The sequence below is a fragment of the Brienomyrus brachyistius genome, chromosome 4 (assembly GCF_023856365.1).
Source record: "Brienomyrus brachyistius isolate T26 chromosome 4, BBRACH_0.4, whole genome shotgun sequence".
Taxonomy (NCBI): Eukaryota; Metazoa; Chordata; class Actinopteri; order Osteoglossiformes; family Mormyridae; genus Brienomyrus; species Brienomyrus brachyistius.
The window spans coordinates 695,385-719,543 of record NC_064536.1 but is presented as its reverse complement, the minus strand read 5'-3'; the positions used below and the strand labels follow the sequence as shown (position 1 = coordinate 719,543).

The window sequence follows — 24,159 nt, the reverse complement described above, 5'->3', positions numbered from 1 at the left end:
TGTGTGACTCTGGGGTAAGAGACTCTGGCTGTCATATTAAGGTCGGCGGTTCGAATCCCATGATCAAGAGAGTAATATTCCCGTTGGACCCCTGAGTGTAACCTTTCTTGCGGACCTGGTGGCCCCTGCTCTGTCATCCTGACCTTCACGTTTGTGTCCCCGTGGTCCCAGTGCACGAAGGTGGTGGGTGCCTGACTCACAGTGACACTGATGCCTCCGGGCATGGGCAGGTCGTCCTTCTGCCACTCGATCAGGGCCTGGGGTTTTGCCCCCCGTGAGACGCAGCTCAGGTTGTAGGTGACGCCTGCAGTGAGCAGGATCTCAGGACCACCCTCAATCACAGGCTCTTCTGGAGGGACTGGGGAGTGACAGTGAAATGAGCTGGGAGCAGTGAGACACACACACACACACACACACACACACACACACACACACACACACACACACACACACTGTGCTACACTGTCGCTTTCTTCCATTAATTCATTTGACTCCTAACCCCATTCAAGCAAAGTGCAAAAACAAAAAAAGAAAACAAATAAAAAGGTTATAAAAACAAAAATAATTTACTTAATAAAGGTTACGATAATAAAAATAATTTACTTAAAATATGCTATGACAATGAAAATAATTGACTTTAAAAAAGCATTTGTTTTGTGGTGGTGGTGGAGAGACAATATCTGTTTTTCAAACTTTGCTATCTTTAGGACAGTATTTCCTAACCATTTTTGCATCATCCCCATACAGTGACACAGACATACACTGGGACACAGACACACAGGGACACATACACAGGGACAGAGACACAGGGACAGAGACACAGGGACATACACTGGGACACACATACAGACACAGAGAGCTGAACAGACATACACACAGACGCACAAGGACACATACACAGGTATAGAGACACAGGGACATACACAGACACACAGGGACACAGAGACATACACTGGTAACACACACACAGACACATAAGCACACACAGACACAGAGAGCTGGACAGACACACAGGGACAGTCATACAGACAGAGAGGGACACGTACACAGGGACAGAGACGCAGGCACACAGGGACAGTCATCCAGACAGAGAGGGACACGTACACAGGGACAGTCATACAGACAGAGAGGGACACGTACACAGGGACAGAGACGCAGGCATACAGGGACAGTCATACAGACAGAGAGGGACACATACACAGGGACAGAGACACAGGCATACAGGGACAGTCATACAGACAGAGAGGGACACGTACACAGGGACAGAGACACAGGCACACAGGGACAGTCATACAGACAGAGAGGGACACGTACACAGGGACAGAGACACAGGCACACAGGGACAGTCATACAGACAGAGAGGGACACATACACAGGGACAGAGACACAGGCACACAGGGACAGTCATACAGACAGAGAGGGACACATACACCGGGACAGAGACGCAGGCACACGGGGACAGTCATACAGACAGAGAGGGACACGTACACAGGGACAGAGACACAGGCACACAGGGACAGTCATACAGACAGAGAGGGACACATACACAGGGACAGAGACACAGGCACACAGGGACAGTCATACAGACAGAGAGGGACACATACACCGGGACAGAGATGCAGGCACACGGGGACAGTCATACAGACAGAGAGGGACACGTACACAGGGACAGAGACACAGGCACACAGGGACACACAAAGGGACAGACGCACAGAAAGGGCCGGTAGCCAGACACCTACTGAGCACGGTGAGTTTGGCTCGCCGGGAGCGCAGTGCAGCCTCAGTGGCCTGACACTCGTACAGAGAGTCGTCAGACAGCTCCGCCGCCGAGATCTCCAGGTTGTACTGGCCCAAGTCCACCTTGCGCAGCACGCGATACCTGGGCCAAGCTGCGGGGGGCAGAGAGGAGCACTCATCACCGATGGCATCTCACACACACACGTGGCTAGTCTGCGTCTGCGCAGGCGGGAGCCCCCGACTCCCCACAGCCGTGCGTTCTGGCTCAATCCTCCCACCAGGTGGCAAACACGCTCTACATTCTGATGCTATCAATACCCGTGGCCGGTGACATCATCGCCTTAGATTCTGAAGGGGACAGAAGTATTGGTACAGATTACATCACCTATGTCTCCACCAACCAGGAAGCGCTGACACAGTCTCCGTGTCCTCCTGATCTGATAGAGGTTAAATGCTCCGGTGCATAACCTGGGGCTGTGTGCTAGGCGAGGAACGTTCCTAGAATTGGGCTGCTCGTGTGTCACGTGTGTGCTCCTTTAATGCGTGTACATATATGAATGCAGCTTAACTAAGGTGGGACACATGTTTGTTATGTTAGGACCATGTCTTTTGCGTGTTCGGCACATTGCACCATTTTAATATTTTTAGCGGACGTAGAAAAGAAAACACCGATAAAAAATGCATGTGACATTACTCAGCACTTCGAATCCGCGTCTTTAAAGACATTACACTCATTATCGGTGTTCATGACTTTGGCATGTAATAAAGAGCAGATCAGTGTCAGCCACGTATTCCTCAAATGATGGGCTTCAGCCTGGCAGTGGGATCACGCAGGACACGGGATGCCTGATTCGGGAATTCCGAAGCGCGTGTCCTGTTTCCCAGCTTCGACTGGGAATTTTAACCTTGATACGAGAGAAAGCAACTCGCCTCTGCCGGCGGAGAGGAGAAAAAGATGGGAGGAGGGAGATACAGAGCTGGAGTGGGGCGGGTGAGAGAGGCGGTGGGAGCTGACCTTTATTGAACTGAAGCCTGAAAACATGTGAATGTGTGAACTGATGTGTTCCCAGGGACCCAAAGAGGGCGGAGCCTGGACGAGCTTTTTCTGTCTTTTACATACAGAGACAAACACACATTCCTCTATCCCTCTGACATATACACACATTTCAGTTTGGGTCAATATTTCTGCAGGCAAAATAAGCAAAAATGGAACAAGCGAACTGAGATATTACATGTGTTATTGTCAGCTACAACAGTGAAACAGTGATGCTATTAATGGGGAGGCGGGGGAAGGGGGCGCGTAGGCAAGCATGTGACAGGCGAATGTGACCCACCTCGCAGGTCCTCCCCGATGCCTAATGCCAGCCCGTCCTTGGTCCATTGCACGATGCCGGAGTAGTTGAAGACCACGCAGGACAGGACCACTGTCTCACCCAGGACCACCGACTGGTCCGCTGGCTCCTGCGAGAATCGCGCCGTCCAGCCTGGTCCAGGAGGGAAGGGAGGCAGTGTTATACAACATAAGTACGCACTGTCACTTTAATGTACTAACCGTCACATTTACTTATGCCATGTTGCTTTGATGTACGCACTGTCACTTTAATGTACGAATGGTCACATTTACTTATGCCATGTTGCTTTGATGTACGCACTGTCACTTTAATGTACTAACCGTCACATTTACTTATGCCATGTTGCTTTGATGTACGCACTGTCACTTTAATGTACGAATGGTCACATTTACTTATGCCATGTTGCTTTGATGTATGCACTGTCACTTTAATGTACTAACGTCACATTTACTTATGCCATGTTGCTTTGATGTACGCACTGTCACTTTAATGTACTAACGTCACATTTACTTATGCCATGTTGCGTTAATGTATGCACTGTCACTTTAATGTACTAACGTCACATTTACTTATGCCATGTTGCTTTGATGTACGCACTGTCACTTTAATGTACTAACGTCACATTTACTTATGCCATGTTGCTTTGATGTACGCACTGTCACTTTAATGTACTAACCGTCACATTTACTTATGCCATGTTGCTTTAATGTATGCACTGTCACTTTAATGTACGAATGGTCACATTTACTTATGCCATGTTGCTTTGATGTATGCACTGTCACTTTAATGTACTAACCGTCACATTTACTTATGCCATGTTGCTTTGATGTACGCACTGTCACTTTAATGTACTAACCGTCACATTTACTTATGCCATGTTGCTTTAATGTATGCACTGTCACTTTAATGTACGAATGGTCACATTTACTTATGCCATGTTGCTTTGATGTATGCACTGTCACTTTAATGTACTAACCGTCACATTTACTTATGCTGTGTTGCTTTAATGTATGTACTGTCACTTTAATGTACTAACCGTCACATTTACTTATGCCATGTTGCTTTGATGCACGCACTGTCACTTTAATGTACTAACCGTCACATTTACTTATGCCATGTTGCTTTGATGCACGCACTGTCACTTTAATGTACTAACCGTCACATTTACTTATGCCATGTTGCTTTAATGTATGCACTGTCACTTTAATGTACGAACGGTCACATTTACTTATGCCATGTTGCTTTAATGTATGCACTGTCACTTTAACGTACGAACGGTCACATTTACTTATGCCATGTTGCTTTAATGTATGCACTGTCACTTAAATGTACTAACCGTCACATTTACTTATGCCATGTTGCTTTGATGTATACGCTGTCACTTAAAAGCAGGCTTGTCACTTTAACGTATGCACTTTGATTTTGAAGTAGCTCTGTCACTTCAACGTACATAGTATCATTTTAACATACACACGGTCGCATTAATGCATGCACTGCCACTCTAAAGTATGCAGTTATTTTAACGTACACACTGTCATTGTAATATACTGCAGCTGCCAAGCATCCTATTCGGGAACGCACACACACCTGTGCAAGCGCTCAGCCCGCCTGCGCAGCCCACACTCAGAACAGGGGACACACACACACACGTGAAGGACAGTCAGGTATGCATGACCAAATATAGCTCCGTATTTATAAGTATCTTTTCTTTTTAAAAAAAAAAAAAAAAAAAAAAAAGGAAATTACATCATCCACCACTAGAGCCAATCGGGGCAGCCGCGCTAAGCGAACCTAGATAGGCAGGGGCAACAGACTGGGCTGGCCCACAACCCCCTCTGCTGATAAGGCTAACGCTGCAACCACCGCAGGCATCCAAAAACTCCCCCGGCAGGGGGCTCCGCTGCGGCGACCGGCGGTGCGATTTGCTCCAACAGGGAGAATTAACCCGCGGGTCACACTGTCACCGCCGCGCCAGGTTGGCACATTCGGCGTTTTTTGCCAGATACCGGCGGCGGGTTCACGGATGGAGAAGCACACGCATCTGCTTCCCCCCGGCTGTGCTTATTTTGGATCATCGTTGAAACAATCCTATTAGCTAATTAAGGCACAACTTGTTAATAAAGAACACGATTTAAAAGGAACCCATCCTCAGAGGATTAAATTTAAAAAGAGGCAACAAAAATAACTACTTTTCCTCATACTCTGGATATTATAATTATTATTATATAATTCACATTTGAAATTCGAATTGCATCTGAGTGATTTTATCTCTGGTAATATCGTTCTGCCAATTCCATGTTTCTGTAAGGGCATCTCAGTGGGGGGCGCTGTTGGGCAGGTTGGAGGTTAGGATCTTGCCTCTGTGTGTGTGTGTGGGTGTGGATTTTGCATGTTCTCCTTGTATTGCGCAGGTTTCCTCTGGATTCTCCGATTTCCTCCCACAATCAAAAGACATGCAGTTGGGCAAACTGGTGTCTCTAAATAGCCTCAGAGTATGAGTGTATGTGTGTGTGTGTATGTGAGGGGGGTATTTTAATGTGGGGACCAAATGTTCCCAGAATGTGCAAAAATCTCTTATTTTTTAGCTTATGAGAACCATTTTTCAGGTCTCCACAATATAAAGCTCAATTTTATGAGAAATCTGTGAATGCAATCGAAAAATTAATAATGTTAAGTCTTGCATGTTGTTTGCTTACTTGTGGTTAAGGTTAGGGCTGGGTGGGGGTTAAGGTCGTCATTGTTAATGTCCAGAGATATGAATGGAGAGACCCCACAAAGATTTGAACCCAAACGTGTGCGTGGGGCCTCTTAGAAGTCAGAAGAAAAAAAAATACACGCACACACACACATATATTTAGTCACAGTATTGTAGTTACTATTAATTTTACTCTAACCACGCACTGATCAGCTGTGAATTCCTTTTTCCCACTACTGTGCCAAACTTAAGGTTGTTAAACATAAAATTAGTTCAACATGTTGAAAAACAACACTTATCACATTAAGGATAACCTTTAATTACCGCCGCTTCCTTTTCTCTTTTGCATCTTGAAGCTGATGAGGAGAGAATCCTCAAAAAAATGTAACCGAGAGACATACGGGGCTCCCCTGGACGGGATGCCAGTCTATCACAGGGCACAGGGCAGGGGACACCCTGGATGGGATGCCAGTCCGTCACAGAGCACGGGGCAGGGGACACCCTGGACGGGATGCCAGTCTATCACAGGGCACAGGGCAGGGGACACCCTGCATGGGATGCCAGTCCGTCACAGAGCACGGGGCAGGGGACACCCTGGACAGGATGCCAGTCTATCACAGGGCACAGGGCAGGGGAAACCCTGGACGGGATGTCAGTCCATCACAGGGCACGGGGCAGGGGACACCCTGGATGGGATGCCAGTCCGTCACAGGGCACGGGGCAGGGGACACCCTGGATGGGATGCCAGTCCGTCACAGGGCAGGGGACACCCTGGATGGGATGCCAGTACATCACAGGGCACAGGGCAGGGGACACCCTGGACGGGATGTCAGTCCATCACAGGGCACGGGGCAGGGGACACCCTGGATGGGATGCCAGTCCGTCACAGGGCACAGGGCACAGGGCAGGGGACACCCTGGATGGGATGCCAGTCCGTCACAGGGCAGGGGACACCCTGGACGGGATGCCAGTCCGTCACAGGGCAGGGGACACCCTGCATGGGATGCCAGTCCGTCACAAGGCACAGAACAGGGGACACCCTGCATGGGATGCCAGTCTGTCACAGGGCACAGGGCAGGGGACACCCTGGATGGGATGCCAGTCTGTCACAGGGTTCAGGGCAGGGGACACCCTGGATGGGATGCCAGTCCATCACAGGGCACAGGGCAGGGGACACCCTGGACGGGAAGCCACCTGCTCCATCACAGCACACACCCATATTCTCTTTGAATTGCCATTTGTTTCTTTGTGATGTCCTTTCTCTGTCTGACATATGCTGTCTCTTTGTGATGTCCTTTATCTCTGTGTGATGTTCTTTATCTATTTGTGATGTCTTTTTTTCTGTGATGTCCTCTCTCTGTGATGTTCTCTGTCTCTCTGGCATTTCCCATCTCTCTGTTATGTCCTTTCTGTGTCTGATATCTTCTTTTACTATATGGTGTCCTCTGTCTTTCCATGATGTTCTCTCTCCCAATGACATCTCCTATCTCTCTATGATGTTCTGTAATGCCCTCTGTCTCTCTAACATCTCATATCTCTCTATGATGTTCTGTGATGTCCTCTCTCTGTGATGTCCCCTTTCTCTGACATTTCCGGTCTCTCTGTGATGTCCTCTTTCTCTCAGACATCTCCTATCTCTCTGTGATGTCCTCTGTCTCTCTAACATCTCATATCTCTCTATGATGTTCTGTGATGTCCTCTCTCTGTGATGTCCCCTTTCTCTGACAACTCCTATCTCTCTATGATGTTCTGTGATGTCCTCTGTCTCTCTGACATCTCCAATCTTTCTGTGATGTTCTCTGTCTCTCCTTGATGTCCCCTTTCTCTCACACATCTCCTCCCTCTTATGTCCTCTGTCTCTCTTTAGTGTCCTCTTTTTCTCTGACATCTCCGGTCTCTGTGTGATGTCCTTTCTCTGTCTGCTATCTTCTGTCTCTGTGTGATGTCCACTGTCTCTCTGTCATGTCTTCCCTCTATCCATGATGTACACTGCCTCTGTCCAATGTGTCCTTCCTCTGTATGGCATCTGTGTTCTTCGCCTTCATAAGACCCCAAAATATTATTGCAATTAAAATATTCTTCAAAACATGAATCCTAAAATGCAGAGCAGCATCCTAAGTGAGTTCCCATTCTGGTGCAGATCATTTATTTAACCGGAAATGCCATCAGCCAACGCAGCATTTCAGCTGGTTTCTCTGAGCCCCTTTCAGAGGAGCCCCGCAATGGCTGCTCGTCCCTCTCTGCTCCACTTACAACCACGCAGGCCGCTATGAGTCACGACTGCAATTTCGGCGCGGCGCTGGGCCATTCGGTGAGGCACAGCAGCCCTGGGTGCTGTTCCTGGCAACGGGTGGAGGCTGACCTGCATTCGTAGCCATGGCAATGAAGCTCGCTGTGAATTTTATGGCATTTCCCCCGGCGATGCTGACACTGCGCCCAAGTGTGACTGGTTAACTATAAAACTTCATTACTAATCGCAAGAGGACCAAGGGAATAGCCCCCTATATCGCACTAACCTACAGAGCTGGCGTGAGTTGCCCATTAATTTAATCATCAGAAGGTGTTCTGTAGGTTGATACTTTTAACTCCACCCCAGTAACATCATGAAAACAGGCTAAAATAAAACTTCTTACTTCCAAGTGCAATTCATCCACTACGGGGTCATGGTCAAGGCGATGGAAGGGCCTCGAGCTTGTCACAGGATGCACAGGGCACAGGGAAGGGGGAGACCCTGGACAGGATGCCAGTCTATCTTAGGATATGAGGCAGGGGACACCCTGGATGGGGTGCCAGTCAGTCACAGGACACAAGGCAGGGGACACCCTGGACAGGATGCCAGTCCATCAAGGGACACGAGGCAGGGGACACTCTGGACAGGATGCCAGTCCATCAAGGGACACGAGGCAGGGGACACTCTGGATGGGGTGCCAGTCCGGCACAGGACACAAGGCAGGGGACACCCTGGACAGGATGCCAGTCCATCAAGGGACACGAGGCAGGGGACACTCTGGATGGGGTGCCAGTCCGGCACAGGACACAAGGCAGGGGACACTCTGGATAGGATGCCAGTCCATCAAGGGACACGAGGCAGGGGACACTCTGGATGGGATGCCAGTCCATCAAGGGACACGAGGCAGGGGACACTCTGGACAGGATGCCAGTCCGGCACAGTACACAAGGCAGGGGACACTCTGGACAGGATGCCAGTCCTCTGTCTCTAAGATGTTCTGTGATGTCCTCTATCTCTCTGACATCTCCTATCTTTCTGTGATGTTCTCTGTCTCTCTGTGATGTCCTCTTTCTCTGACATCTCCTATTTCTCTATGATGTTCTGTGATGTCCTCTCTCTGTGATGTCCCCTTTCTCTCAGACATCTCCTATCTCTCTATGATGTTCTGTGATGTCCTCTATCTCTCTGACATTTCCTATCTTTCTGTGATGTTCTCTATCTCTCCTTGATGTCCCCTTTCTCTCAGACATCTCCTCCCTCTTATGTCCTCTGTCTCTCTTTAGTGTCCTCTTTTTCTCTGACATCTCCGGTCTCTGTGTGATGTCCTTTCTCTGTCTGCTATCGTCTGTCTCTGTGTGATGTCCGCTGTCTCTCTGTCATGTCTTCCCTCTATCCATGATGTACACTGCCTCTGTCCAATGTGTCCTTCCTCTGTATGGCATCTGTTTTCTTCACCTTCATAAGACCCCAAAATATTATTGCAATTAAAATATTTTTCAAAACATGAATCCTAAAATGCAGAGCAGCATCCTAAGTGAGTTCCCATTCTGGTGCAGATCGTTTATTTAACAGGAAATGCCATCAGCCAACGTGGCATCCACCTGCTGGTGGATGGCCTAATCTGTGTTCTGACTCTGCCACTCATATAAGATCGTCGCAGACTTGCATGATCCACCCCATGGAGAGTGCGCCTCCATCGCTGTCATGTGGGCATTGGGGTGGTGGTAAGGTGCACCATAATGCTCATTTCATGGGTGCCTGGTGGCAGGACCTGCTGGAGCCTCGCCACAGGGTCTGCAGGTGCTGTAGACTGACTGTGCTCCACATATCATGACTCTGGGCACAGCCCCAGATTCCCATCTCCCTGTGACCCCTCCCCCACAACTGCCTGGCGAGTCCCGCCCCCACCTTCCATGGGGAGACATGAGTGAGGCATAAAGAGAGCTCTCTCTGACCTCAGGTCTCAAGCCAGCACTGGGTGATGACGGGGTGGTAGGAGAAGACAGAGGATAAGAGTGTGTGCAGGCGAGCAAGGAGAGAACGAGTGTGCGGGAGAGACAGGAGCGGAGAGCATGTGTGTGGGCGAGCGAGGAGCGAGCAAGTGTGAGAGAGAGTGTGTGCAGGAGAGCAAGTGTGAGAGACAAGAGCGTGTGTGCGACCGAGTGTGAGAGACAGAGCAGAGAGCATGTGTGCGGGGGAGCGAGTGTGAGAGAGACAGGAGAGGAGAGCATGTGTGCGGGAGAGTGAATGTGAGAGAGACAGGAGAGGAGAGCTTGTGTGCGGGAGAGTGAATGTGAGAGAGACAGGAGAGGAGAGTGTGTGTGCGGGAGAGTGAATGTGAGAGAGACAGGAGAGGAGAGTGTGTGTGCGGGAGAGTGAATGTGAGAGAGACAGGAGAGGAGAGTGTGTGTGCGGGAGAGTGAATGTGAGAGAGACAGGAGAGGAGAGTGTGTGTGCGGGAGAGTGAATGTGAGAGAGACAGGAGAGGAGAGTGTGTGTGCGGGAGAGTGAATGTGAGAGAGACAGGAGAGGAGAGCTTGTGTGCGGGAGAGTGAATGTGAGAGAGACAGGAGAGGAGAGTGTGTGTGCGGGAGAGTGAATGTGAGAGAGACAGGAGAGGAGAGTGTGTGTGCGGGAGAGTGAATGTGGAAGAAAGTGAGTGAATGAGAGAGATGGGACTGGAGAGCAAGTGTGCAGGAGAGCGTGTGAGCGAGAAAGTGAGTATGAGAGAGAGACAGGAGCGTAGAGCGAGTGTGCAAGAGAGTGAGTGTGAGAAAGAGACGGGAGTGGGGAGAATGTGTCTTTGAGAGTGAATGTGAGAGAGAGACAGGAGCAGAGAATATGTCTGCGGGAGAGTGTGTGCGGCTGTCAGCTTGCAGCAGGGGCTTAGAGAGAAGGAGGGAGCCCAGCACTGACAGAGAACAGAGATTTAATTAACCCTGCGGGACGTGGCTCTCTTTCTCCTCGCTACCTCCCTCTGCCTCTCACACTTCTCTTCCTCTATTCCTCCTGTCCCTCTGCTGCCCCTGCCTGAGTCGCACCTCCCGCTCTTCCTGCAGGGAGTGATGGCAGAGGGCTGTCACAGCATATCTGTCATGATGATGCTATCGCCCCCTGCAGGCCGTCCTCTGCATTTGCGCTCCATTAACACATGGCATATAGAGGCTCACTGCCCAGGAGCCCACATCCTGATGGAGTGCTCACATGTCCCCATGCACCTCCCACCACTCCCCCAGCCTAGTCACGCAGTGCATACCTCAACTGTGAGGTCACGACCCCTACACTCACCCCACTGAACCCATATGCATCTGTGGAATGTGACCTTAGTGCAAATGTAGCAGCTCTGAGCCTGTGTGTGTATGTGTGTGTGTTTGTATGTGTGTGGTATACGTGAATGAGAGTGTGTGTGTGTGTGTACGTGTGTGTGTGTGTCTGCTTGCATGCCAAAGGAACAGTACAAGCTCAGAAGAATCAGTAAATCAAATCAGGTTTTAATAGCAATCATAGCAAAAATGTTTTGCAACAGCACAGAAAAATGCAAAAATCTAGTATTACATGTGTGTATGTAATATAAATATGTGAACTAATAACTAATGTAACTAATATACAGGCAGCTCTCAACAGAAAACTGACTCACGTAAATCTGGACAAAAAATACAAAAGACAAAAAAGACCCACTGATATTCAAACATTATCTTTTCATTTATGCAATAAGCAGTCTTTAGTATATTAGTATTTATATTGTATTAGTGTATATTGGTTTTTTTTGGGTTATATGTTTTTGTTATGAGGCTTGAATGGTATAGGAAGGTAAATCCAAGTCACATAAAATACGTCTTCAGTAAAGGTTTGTGGAACGGATTACTTTAGTCAAGAACTGTCTGTCCACACTATATTGTACATCCTATACTCTACGCATTTTTTTCAGTTCTGATCCGATTCCGATACACAACTGCAGATACGATACAGATTCCGATACAAGAGCTCTTTTTACTTCAATATTTTAATATAATAAATATATATACATATTTATTTATTTTTTAAACTAGCAAATACAAATGAAAAAAAATGCACGGCAAAAATCTTTAATTAGAAAGGTACATAACATTCTCTTCTACCTCGTTTGTACATCTTGTTTTAAGCGTTTTTGAGGCATTTGTTGCTCAATCCAAATATATTCCAGGACAGTACACAGAAGTGGCGAATGCTGGAAAGACCCACAATTTTTCTCCCACTGGCAACAGCGTCACTTACACTTCGTTGCGATAGCGGCCCCAAATGTACCTCAAGCTGTAGCGAGTGCACATAGCCAGCGACTCCCAAATCACCCCCTGCATTTTACACATTACTCGTCTTCTCTCACACAATCGCGTGCTCTTTGTTCCGTGGGATTTTTCACTAAACACTACTCTGACCTCTCGAAACTTCGTTTTTTTTTTTTACAAAGATTACGATTCACTGTGCTACTAGTTGTTGTTTCAAGCTAAAATACTTCCAGATAATCGCCCCCTTATCGGATTTTCTTATGTGCCTCATCCTGCATGGCTGTGCGCGTGACGTCACAGCAGGCAGAAGTCACCGCGCTCACAACCACCGAGTAGCACAAAAACTGCGCAGCAGGATTAGCGTTCAGCTTGAATGCCGCAAAAAAACATCTAAAATGGGAAGGAGCTGTCGTGTGGTTGATTGTACAAATCAATTTAATAACAAATAGGATCTCGCTTTTTACAGACTGCCGAAAACTAAATAAGTGGACTGGTCACATGCATCCAATACCCAATCTGCCAGATAGGTCTGGATCGGTACCGATACCGATGCAAGTGTAGCTATACAGTAAGCATGACTGCAGATACGGTACAGGTACGAGGTGGCCTTTTGCTGGCATGCGACACCTCTCTGTTCAGTTAACTGATGGCCAGAGGTGTGGGAGATCAGGAAACGCACCTTAAAGTGAATCCATGAAAGTTCCAGAAAACTGCAAAGTCGTTGCAGCAGGAACTTTTCGCGAGTCATAGGAGCACCCAGGGGCCAGTGAGTGCAGCACATGGAACAGGAAGGAAAAGGCAGCCACACACACACACACACACACACACACACATAGGGTATACCTATCCTTATGGGGCCTGCTCATTCACTTCTATGGAAAAAATGCTAACGCTAACTATGACAACCTTAACCCCCACCCTGCTCTAACCATAACCATAAGTAACCAAGCAAAATGCAAGAGTTTCTGCATTTTTAGTTTGTTCATAGCAGTCACTGATTTTTATAAAATATAGTTTTCCCTTATGGGGACCAAGAAACTGTTCCCCATAAGGGAAAAAAAATGGATATTTATCACGTTATGGGGACATTGTGTCCCCATAAGGATAGGTATACCCACTCGCACACACACTCGCACACCCTCAGACACATGCACACATACACACACACATAGGCACACACACACACATACACACAAGTAGACACACACGCACGTGCAGACACACACACATGCACACACACACACGTGCAGACACACACACACACACACGCCTTACAGGATTCCCTGCTGCTGCCCGACATGGCCGCCTGGTCACCCCTCTGGATGAAGGATCTGTCCTGTGCTGCATCACAGGGTAAATAGGCCTGAACGGCGAAGCGTGTAACGCGTGTGTGGCCGGTATGCCCTGTGTGTGTGCGTGCCCGTGAGGTGCCCTGGTCTTCGGGGCGACACACAATCGGGTGACACAGAAAGCTAGCCAGCCGCAGGAGCCTGAATATGAAGAGGCTCTTTGTTGGGCCTCGTGACCCCCCCCCCCCCCCCCCCCCCTTCCCTTCCCCTCCTCTGATTGACTTGTTCGTTGTTGTACATTTCATGTCTTTTTCATTGTATTTCCCCCTTTCTCTCTCTCGTTAATTGAATTATTTACCCTTCTCTCTCCCCATCAGAATTTACCCCATCTGTTTTTACATGTTTTATTCACGTCTTCATTTCTGCATGTTTAATGGGGGGGGGGGGTGATTAAACATACCCCCCCCCAGATAGTGGAGTGCATGTGACTGTGAGCATTAGCATCAAAGACAACGAACAAGCTCGTGCGTGTGTGTGGTGTGTGTGTGTGGTGTGTGTGTGTGGTGTGTGTGCATGTGTGTGCGCGTGTGCGTGGCTATGCCTTTGTAACGATAACCAAAACCACCAAATACTGAGCCAAATGACTCGCACAAAGTGATGGAGATGAACTGTTTTCTTGGCATGTAAACCACATCTATTAAATATTAATAAATGCTAAAATAAAATAAATGTAGCAGTTTATCGGTGTATTAATTCGGGGCCTGGAGCTGCTGGTCGACATTCGGCAGAAACACAATTCACCCCTTCACAAAGAAAACCCCTAGAAATCGCAAAGAATGTCTCCCTCCATCTCTCTCCACCCCTCTCTCTCTCTCTCTCTTTTTCTCTCATTCTCTACTTCCAAGGGGAATTATAAGTGGAACAGAGAGAAATAAACAGATAAAAACTATATTGAGGCTTTTCTCTCTTCCGTCCCCATTCTGATTTCATCCCCATTTTCTCTCTTTCTTTTGCCCCCCCCGTTTCTTCTCTCTGCTCTCCCTCTCTTACTCCCACAGGATCGCCCAATCTCCCTCCATCATTCTCTCAATTGCCCTATCTCTTTCCGTTCCTCCCTTGCTATCTTTCGGGATAATGAAAGACATGAACGTAGAGAAGGATGAACGTTCCTTACTTCGGTGACAAATAAAAAAATAAAGGGGATGAAAGGAGGACAGAGAGGCCCTCGGAATGGAGCGAGATGCTGGAAGCCGCTCACCCTGTCTGGAGCCATTCACCCTGTGTTTACATATGAAAAGGACTGTAATGAAAATCACTTGGAAGTTAAAAATACCCCTGAGACCGTCGGGAGAAACCTCTCGCTAGACGAGGGTGTGAACGTGCACATGGGCCACAGACTGTCTTAATGTTACAAACATAAACACCAGGGTTGCCAGCTTCGGTCAGCTGGCTCGAGTGGGATTTTCAATTCGGGACGAGTCTGCACACGCGTTCACGTGTATGCAACAGTTCAATTTCTTTGTAAATAGTCTGTGGGGCTTTGCAAACTGCCCCGACACTTTCGATGTAGCTATCTTTAGGTTTATAACGGAATAATATAGATTTGCTGTAAGATTTTGTGCATGAGTGCAAGACTTTGAAAGCGTGGGTGTCACACCTGATGCGTGAGAGCTGGAAACCCTGAAACACAAGGCTGCCGGGCGTGACATCCATGACACCTCTGCGTGGCCCATTCCCAGTGAAACCAGCCCCCCCGAAAATGTGAAGCGGCCCTCGTCTCTCACAGAGGCAGTGCTTGGTGGGGGGGGGGGTTAGGTACATCTATATTACTGCTCCTCTTTTCCAGCAGACGTCCTTAACTGGGGCATCCTGCAGTGACAGCAGATCCACAGAATGCTGCCGATCCCAGGAGCGGAGAACACGGGAGGATCACGCCCCCCCCCCTCGGCGTCCACAAAGTGTGACGGCAGGACCGACACGAATAACACCGAAGCAAAGCTCAAAGTAAAACAATAAATACTATCGCCAATATACTCTGGCTAATGCTACATCGCTATAAACGTTGATTAATGGCACGGAAATAAAATGCTGAAGTTGGGCCACAATGAACTGTGAAATCTGCATGGGTAACGACATGCAAAGTATTTCACAGATCGCATTTCGGCCTTATTTGTGATGTTAATTTTAACACTCGCGCTAATCCGCCTGAACGCGGCTCAAAAAACAATCGCATCCCGCTTGGCAGTAGGGCCGGTCTCACCCCAAGGTTACAACTGTGTCCTTCGAATGCCGTGAAACCGCTTCCGTTGTTTTAGCCTAAAACCCATTTCTCTTATCCCGCTTACCAGCATCAAACCAGAAATTCATAAGTTCTACCTGCTAGCTATGGTGCAAAATATAACACAGGCCTTCTATAGCTAACAGTAAAAGTAATGCATTAGTGTGACACAGTTCTCATTATAGCTAAACACAAATAACTTCTAACTATACATTTCTCACAGGTGAAACATCACTTCCTGTTCAGAACTTGGCATCCCCACTTTCTGCCTTCATATTTGTCTGTCATCCCATGATAGTCAGTCTGTTCACATAGGTTGGGCTAGTTTGGGAGCCGGTCCCGTTTCCGGAACATTCCCAGCCTCGTTCTGCATCACATTCTATCTCGCTGACCTACTCAGCTTCCCTTCACAGCCGCACAGCACCCCCTCCATGCCCCCCCCTCCATGCCCCCCCTTCACTCCCATCACTCTAGGAACACACGTTAATTAGTCACAAGCTGGGAGTCAGCTTCTCTTATGCGCCCTCCCCATGTAAAAACACACGCTCACACACACACAACAAACTCTTAGCTTTTTTTTAATCTACCGCACTAACTTAATTGAGACATCTTTGGCAAATGCAGAATCAGACATTGCTGACTTAATTAACATAAAACCTCTTCAGCACGCAATGAATAGAAGGATTCACTCATTTAAAATATCAACGATGGTATTACGCCCATGGAAATTCATATATGTGCCATTTATTTACAGGGAGGGGTCGCTTCCTGGTGCCGTTTACCTCCTGGAAGGTGATGTCAAGTACCCCGCAGTTATGAATGGATCTGTTTTCACCCTGGTTTGTTAGCAAACTCGCGGACAGCAAGAGGCCCTAGGACCTTCTCGGGAGTGTTTACAGACACGAGGGCACAGAGAAAAATGACCTGCTTGCTTTATTATTTTAGGAAGTGAGGGGTATGGTGAGAGGGAAGCGAGAAGCGCCGGCTATCGCCGGCTTCTGGGGACTCTGCCAGCGCAGGGAGCGTCTCGCGCACACAGGCCGCGTCCTTCCAACCTCATGCGTACACTCCAGTGCTGCTCTGCTCTGATTTCCCAGCATCCCGTAGGAGCCTTACCCAAATGGCAATCCCCCCCCCACCACCAGCCTAATTCAGCCAGGCCTCGGTCCAGGCACCGGATAACCTCTGTGACATCACCCCCTTGGAGGAGTGACATCACTGAGCTAGGGAGACTGCAGAGCTGGTGATTAATGCCCCCCCCCCCCATGCACCCTGGTCACCCAGCAACCAATTTGAGATGCATGTCACTTGTCACCAGGGTAGGTTTTGTCTCCACGTCGTACCCCTGCCGCTGCCTCCTCTCTGCTCCTTGTAGTCGGCTCTCTCCCACTTTTTCCGCCTCCTCCGTCGCTGCTCCCTCGCTCCCTCCCTCTTTCTGTGGCTTTCAGTCAGCGCTAATGGAATGCCAGGCATTTCCTTCCCTCCCCCTCTGCACACCTCCCTCCCTTCCCTCTATCCTCTGCAGTGTCTCTCTTCTCCCCCGTATTCTCCCCCAGTCTCGTGGACGCTGGTTCGATATAACTAACTAACGGACTCCGCTGTTGTCGTCGTCGCTGCAAGGTGTCCCATCTGCACCTATTCTATCACTGACCGGGGTTGCTGATTCCTGACTATGAATAATGCATTTTCAAGTTTCTAAAATACTTTTAGCACTCTTAAAACACTTCCCAGCTTTTTAAAATAGGCTGTAAATTTCCACTTCTTCGCTTGTGTGTAATTTGCCTGGTAAGGATATATACTGGAGGAAAATAGAAGTGTTTCTAAAAGAGATTATTTTTTTTTTTTTGTGCATGTTTGCATTTCATCCGCGATGCACATGAGAGGATCGCAGTCAGCGAAATCCGTTAGTGTCAAACTCGGCCTTTCTGGCAAGGCAGAGAGTGCGTTACCATAGCCAGGGCCAGTCTGCATCCCGTATGTTATTATGTGGGACGATGCGAGCTCGCACTGTGTCACGGCGGTCACACTGTGGTGTCTGTGGCATGGGGATAAATTACGTCCGACAGAAAGAAGGGCTGGACTGATCTCGGCACGTCAGGACGACACTGGGACGGTGGCGCTGAAACAGACGGGGAGTAAAAAAACCGCTTCCAGTTCCAACTCGAAGTCAGCGAACTTGTTTTCGAGTCTGTGTGTGAAAGAGGGAGCGATGCTGGAACGCGGCTTCAGAAATGTGGTTTCAATAAGTGCAGCAGCGTTCGGGATGCCTGATCCCTGTCCACTAGCTGCCGGAAAACCGCCTTTAAATCAGAAAATCGACCTAAATCTCAGCTGGGCCGGCCTGACGCAGCAGGTTCCATGCATGATGCAAAAAAAAAGGCATAGTTTCCGGGGGGGGGGACGCAGATCGTTTCAGCACCTTGCTGGCGTATTCGATGTTCGGCTCTTGTGTGCTTCGCTTGCCACGGACGGCTTGCGAAAATGCAAAACGCAGGGACTATTTTAAATGTTTCAAATAGTTCATGTTTGAGCTATAATAATACAAAGGGAGCCCCAGTGACACAAGAAAGGGCAGCTGTTCAGCCTGGGGGCGACCTGACCTTCCACGAGGCTGCGGGGGTGGGACAGCCTCAGACCTGGATCTTATACAGCCTCAGGTCCTCAAAGACCTCAGCTCAGCCCGCGGCGGCAAGGCTGCCTCCACCACCGGCCGTGTTTATGCTGCGCTCGGTAATGCGTCTGTCGGACGGGAGGCTGCCAAAAGTTTCCTGCGCCGAGTTAAAGTGTGTTAACTGGAAACTGGCATTATTGTGGTCTGATGCAATATAGACAGCCATAAAGTCGTGACTGGAAACGTCTGGGGAAATTTTCTACCACAAAAAAAAAAAAGCCATGAATAGCTTACTCCAGACCACTAATGCAGTGTGCTGCAGTTATCAGTGAGAGACTGTAGCAAACACTGCCTGGAACCGAAGGCTCATAACTGCGACCAAGAAAAGCAGTTAGAAGATGGATGGATTGATGAATGGATGGATGGATAGATGGGGACCAAAGTGGACTTTAGTAATAGCTCGTAAATATTCCATACGTTGTTGAACTATTTTCAAATTCATTTTAAGTGTTTTGGGCTAAGAAAAGGAGTGAGATGAACTCACAGCATACTGATTGTAAAATACTTCACACTCGACATTTAACTACAAAGCTTAAATCTTTTTCTTAAGTCTAAATGAAAGAACAATGTCGAATCCACTTATTCCAACACTAGAAGAGGAAAAATATAAAAGTATGAAAACCAAACATGAAAACATTAACTTAACCTAATCTTGTTTTCTATGCTTTACCGTGTCACTCCGCAGTACTGATCTCAAAATGGATCTGCTGGATAATAAATGTCATCATTTTTCACTGCAAGTCGTCATCCCCTCTAAGCATATTTTTAATGCGAAACTGCCTGCGAATCTCATATGGGGCCCTTTGATGTCGCTGGTCACCTTCTCCAAGGTCATCGCTCCACACTTTTGAACTGCCGAGATTTATACACCCCTCCCCCCCCCCTCCACAAGCTGACTTTAACACCTCCTTATAAGAGTGGCAATAACACCTTTAAAATAAAATTCATACTGGCAGCTATCGAGTTTTACAACTACTGAGCAAGCAGCCGCTTTCGTATTTAGAGGAAATATGAAAATGTCTCGGGTATCAAAATTTGAAATATTGCAGCGCGCCGTTCACACTGCAGGCAGCCAAGGTGAGTCCTGTTCACTATTGGGATTATACTGTATTTCAATAGGAGCCACTTTCGGGGCCGTGTTTGATCACCGCAAGAACACAAGTGCAAATGTCTCATGCTGTGTTGTCGGTGACTGTTTGACGTTAAACCAAACCCACCCCGTGGCTTTTCAGCGGGGAAGCTGGGGGACAGTCTAACTTAATAAAGGTCATCGTCTTCATATTTACGCTGCGACTCCTCTTCGTCTAAGGGAGGGCAGACTCGACACATTGGGGAAGAAGACCCTCCCTCCTTTAGGTGACGTACCACTAACACTGGCATACCTAACCCCGGTGTTGGCCTTAACACTGACACTCTGCATGTGAGACCTGCACTCCATGTTAGCCCTTAGCTGCCTGAACACTTCTGAAGACTTTCCCCCCTAGTCTTGGCTCATCAAGCACACTCCCCTCGCTGAGCACCTGGAAGACAGCACCTGCGTTCAATGGCCACCATCTGTCACTCCAGTGTCTGGCCACGCTCTGCTCCAGTCAGTTGGCAGGGGTTGTTTGTGCTAACAAACGTCCAGCAAAGACAGGCCAGCGGGTTAGATACTCTCAGACTTTTCTCTGTGCTGTTTAGTGACGGAGAATCTGAAAACTGCACATATTCAGCATTAACTGCTTCTTTCAGTGCAGATGGGCTCTGAAGTGTGTTGTGTAGATGCTGTCTAGATCCACCTCCTCTTTCTCCATCCCTTACTCTGCACTGCCCCATTCACCTCCTCTATCTTCATCCCTTACTCTACTCTGCCCCATTCTCCTCCTCTCTCTCGATCCCTTACTCAGTGCTGCCCTGTTCATCTCCTCTCTCCATCCCTTACTCTACTCTGCCCCGTTCTCCTCCTCTCTCTCCATCCCTTACTCTACTCTGTTCTGTTTAAATCCTCTCTCTCCATGCCTTACTCTGCCCTGCCCCTTCCACCTCCTCTCTCCATCCCTTACTCTACTCTGCCCCGTTCACCTCCTCTCTCTCCATCCTTTACTCTGCACTGCCCCATTCTCCTCCTCTCTCTCTCCATCCCTTACTCTACTCTGCCCCATTCTCCTCCTCTCTCTCCATCCCTTACTCTACTCTGCCCCATTCTCCTCCTCTCTCTCCATCCCTTACTCTACTCTGCCCCGTTCACCTCCTCTCTCTCCATCCTTTACTCTGCGCTCCCCCATTCTCCTCCTCTCTCTCCATCCCTTACTCTACTCTGCCCATTCTTCCTCCTCTCTCTCCATCCCTTACTCTGCTCTGCCCTGTTCACCACCTCTTTCTCCATCCCTTACTCTGCACTGCCCCGTTCACCTCCTCTATCTTCATCCCTTACTCTACTCAGTTCTGTTTAAATCCTCTCTCCATGCCTTACTCTGCCCTGCCCCTTCCACCTCCTCTCTTTCCATCCCTTACTCTGCGCTGCCCCCTCCACCTCCATCCCTTACTCTACTCTGCCCCATTCTCCTCCTCTCTCTCTCGATCCCTTACTCTGTGCTGCCCCGTTCATCTCCTCTCTCTCCATCCCTTACACTACTCTGCCCTGTTCACCTCCTCTCTCTCCATCCCTTACACTGCTCTGCCCCGTTCACCTCCTCTATCTTCAACCCTTACTCTACTCCATTCTCCTCCTCTCTCTGCATACCTTACTCTGCTCTGCCCTGTTCACCTCCTCTCCTTCCCTCCATTACCCTACTCTGCCCCATTCTCCTCCTTTCTCCATCTCTTACTCTGCTCTGTTCATCTCCTCTCTCTCCATCCCTTTTTCTGCTCTGCCCCATTCTCCTCCTTTCTCCATCCCTTACTCTGCTCTGTTCATCTCCTCTCACTTCATCCCTTACCCTACTCTGCCCCATTCTCCTCCTTTCTCCATCCCTTACTCCGCTCTGCCCTGTTCATTTCCTCTCTCTCCATGCGTTTCTCTGCTCTGCCCTGTGCACCTCCTCTCTCCATCCCTACTCTGCTTCTCACACCAGTTCAGTTACGTCCAACTTGCTTATCACATCATAATTTAATAGTTTCATACGATACCCATCACTTACATGCAGTACGTGCAAAAAGCATGAAAATAAAACACCATGCAGATGTTTGCTAACACGAAGCACCATGTTGTCTGAAACAAAGCGGAATCGGCCTGTAAACCATGGATCCCTGCATCTTCCCTACACTCACATTGTCCTTATTGTTCTCTTCTCCTCTCTGACTGAGTGTTGCTCCCTCTCTTGGTCTGTCCACCTTCCTCTTGTCTGCCCATTGCCTCTCCACTCTCTGCTCTCCCTTTCTCTCGCATCGTACCACTAAATCAGAAAGTTCTGTCACCATAGCAACAGCTGCTGTTGGCAAAAAATACCCAAATCCCCCCCTTTCTGTATGTTTGTTGCATCCTTTCCCCTAAACCCCAGTCCGTCTCTCTCACCCCCCCCTCTCTCCCTCTCTCCTCCCCCTCGTCCTTCCTAGTGCTCACTCTGTGTGGGGATCAATGGCACCCAGTCGCGGCTCGAGAATCAGAGGGTGAGGACAAGTAACGTAAAGAGGTGGCAGGAGGAACAGACTGAGAGACAAGCGGAACAACGTTAATAACAAAAAGAGGTCAGAAAGACTGATAAGGAGTGACCTACAAAGAGTGAGAGGTGAAGGACAGGCATACGACATGTAAACGCAAGACAGAGTCAGAAAAGAGGCAGGAGAGAGGAGGAGAGGACAGAGACGGAGGCAGAGCAGGTGCAGCGCACAGCACAAAGGGCGGGCGTAACGTGCACAGGTAGCAGGGAGGGAGAAAGCTATCACCATGGCAACACCGGAACCAGTGAGCACACGCCGGCGGACCATGCTGTCACTATGGTAACTGGGAGAGGAGGGATGCTCGAGGAGAGACGGAGGGAAGGAGTCAGGCGAGATGGCAACAGAGAGACAAAGCGGAGGCAGCGCCGGCCACATTTGGGAGGGCAGGACGGATGGACGGATGTGCTCCCTGCCACGTTGTGCTTTCCTCCATCTTTTTAAAGCGGCGTGACGTTAAGCGGCTCACAGCACGATGGAGGACGCAGAGGTAACAGTCTCCCAGCCGCTCTCAGTCTCCGTCGCACAGGATGCGCAGCAGCTCCATCCCTCCTCACCCATCTCTGGCTGCTAGTGCCTTCGTGCCCGGTAACTGCCTCAGGAAACAATCCACCTTCTTAACTATAGTTACTCCTAAACTGCTGGTTTTAGCACCCAGTGTTTCTTCATTTCTTGATGGCTGAGATGGACTTCGTATATATATATATATATATATATATATGTATATAAACTATATATATAAAATATATATATGATCATCACGTTCTGTATACTGCGCGCGCGGATGCGTCGGCTGCATGGGGGCAGCCCAGGGGCTTCACGCATTAATGTCACACTGCTTCACTGCCTGCAGCTGCACCAGGAGAAACTGCTTCGGCTGAAACCTTTGCTGCATGACGTAACGGCACCTTTGCGTTGCGCCTCTCACACGCTCCCTCCACATGCTCTCGCCGCCTTCCCTAATTACGTTAGATACCCTCTCTTCCCGTCTAATGTCACCCTGTTTCTCCCTTTACATTTTTTCCTGTATTGTTCAAAGTTTCAATAAGTCCCCCCTGTCTTTTGCCTGTTTCTATGGTAACGCTCTCCAGTGCAGCCCCTGCTCCCTCCCCTCGCCACCCCACATTCCCCACTTACTAAACCACCCCCCACCCCACATACACACACACACACAAACCCCTGTCCCTCTCAGCCACTGCTGGTAAGATGGTTGCTATAGAAACAGACACATTAAATAGCCAGGAAAATGATCTTTCTGCCTCAATCTCCCGCTCACTTCTCCTTGTTTTAGTAATTATTTCCCCCCCTTTCTTTCACGTACTTTTCACCCGACAATCTGATGCGTAAAAGGCAAATGACAGCACTGTCACCGGTCCTCGCGTTTAGGCGTTGACGTCACCACCCCCCCCCCCCCCCCCAAGCAGCCGATGATGTCACCGCCGCACATAGGCAAGCTGGGTACAGACAGGGGAGGTGCACACCCCTCGCCCCCAGCCAGACAAGGTCGGGGGTGTCCGTAGCAGCCACATTCCAGCCCCCCAGGACTGATGTGTCCTTGATTCCAAGCAGGACAGCGCTGGGAATCTCTCTGTGATGCACCCAGGCCACAGAGGTACCCCCCCCCCCCACCGGATGGTCACACAGAGACAGGCTGATGGGCACACACACAGCATGCGCACACACACTGCCCCCCCCCCGGACTGTCACATGCACAGACAAGGCCCCCCCGGATGGTCACAGCCACACACGGCCCTCCCAGACAGCCCCACCCAGACAGTTACATGCAAGGCCGCCCTGAACAGTGACAGAGACCCCCCCCAGACGGTCCGATGCACACAATCCCCCCCCCCAACCCGGATGATCACAGACACACACAGAGCCCCCTCAGACAGTCACATGCACACACCAACCCCCCCGGATGGACGAAGACACAAACAAGGCCCCCCCTGACGGTTACATGCACACATATGCCTCCCCCCCAAGTGGGTAACAAACACACATGCCCC

General features: G+C 49.1%; 1 protein-coding gene across 1 annotated transcript in view; it reads right to left on the bottom strand.

Annotated features, from left to right (window-relative positions):
* Positions 1-24,159, bottom strand: part of kirrel1b (kirre like nephrin family adhesion molecule 1b) — a 43,960-nt gene that overhangs the window by 12,586 nt on the left and 7,215 nt on the right. Inside the window, exons 2-4 of the mRNA XM_049011256.1 lie at positions 3,072-3,221; positions 1,740-1,889; positions 201-358 (exon numbers count right to left, since the gene is read on the bottom strand). Coding sequence (XP_048867213.1) covers positions 201-358; positions 1,740-1,889; positions 3,072-3,221 — 458 coding nt within the window. The remainder of the gene's footprint in view (positions 1-200; positions 359-1,739; positions 1,890-3,071; positions 3,222-24,159) is intronic.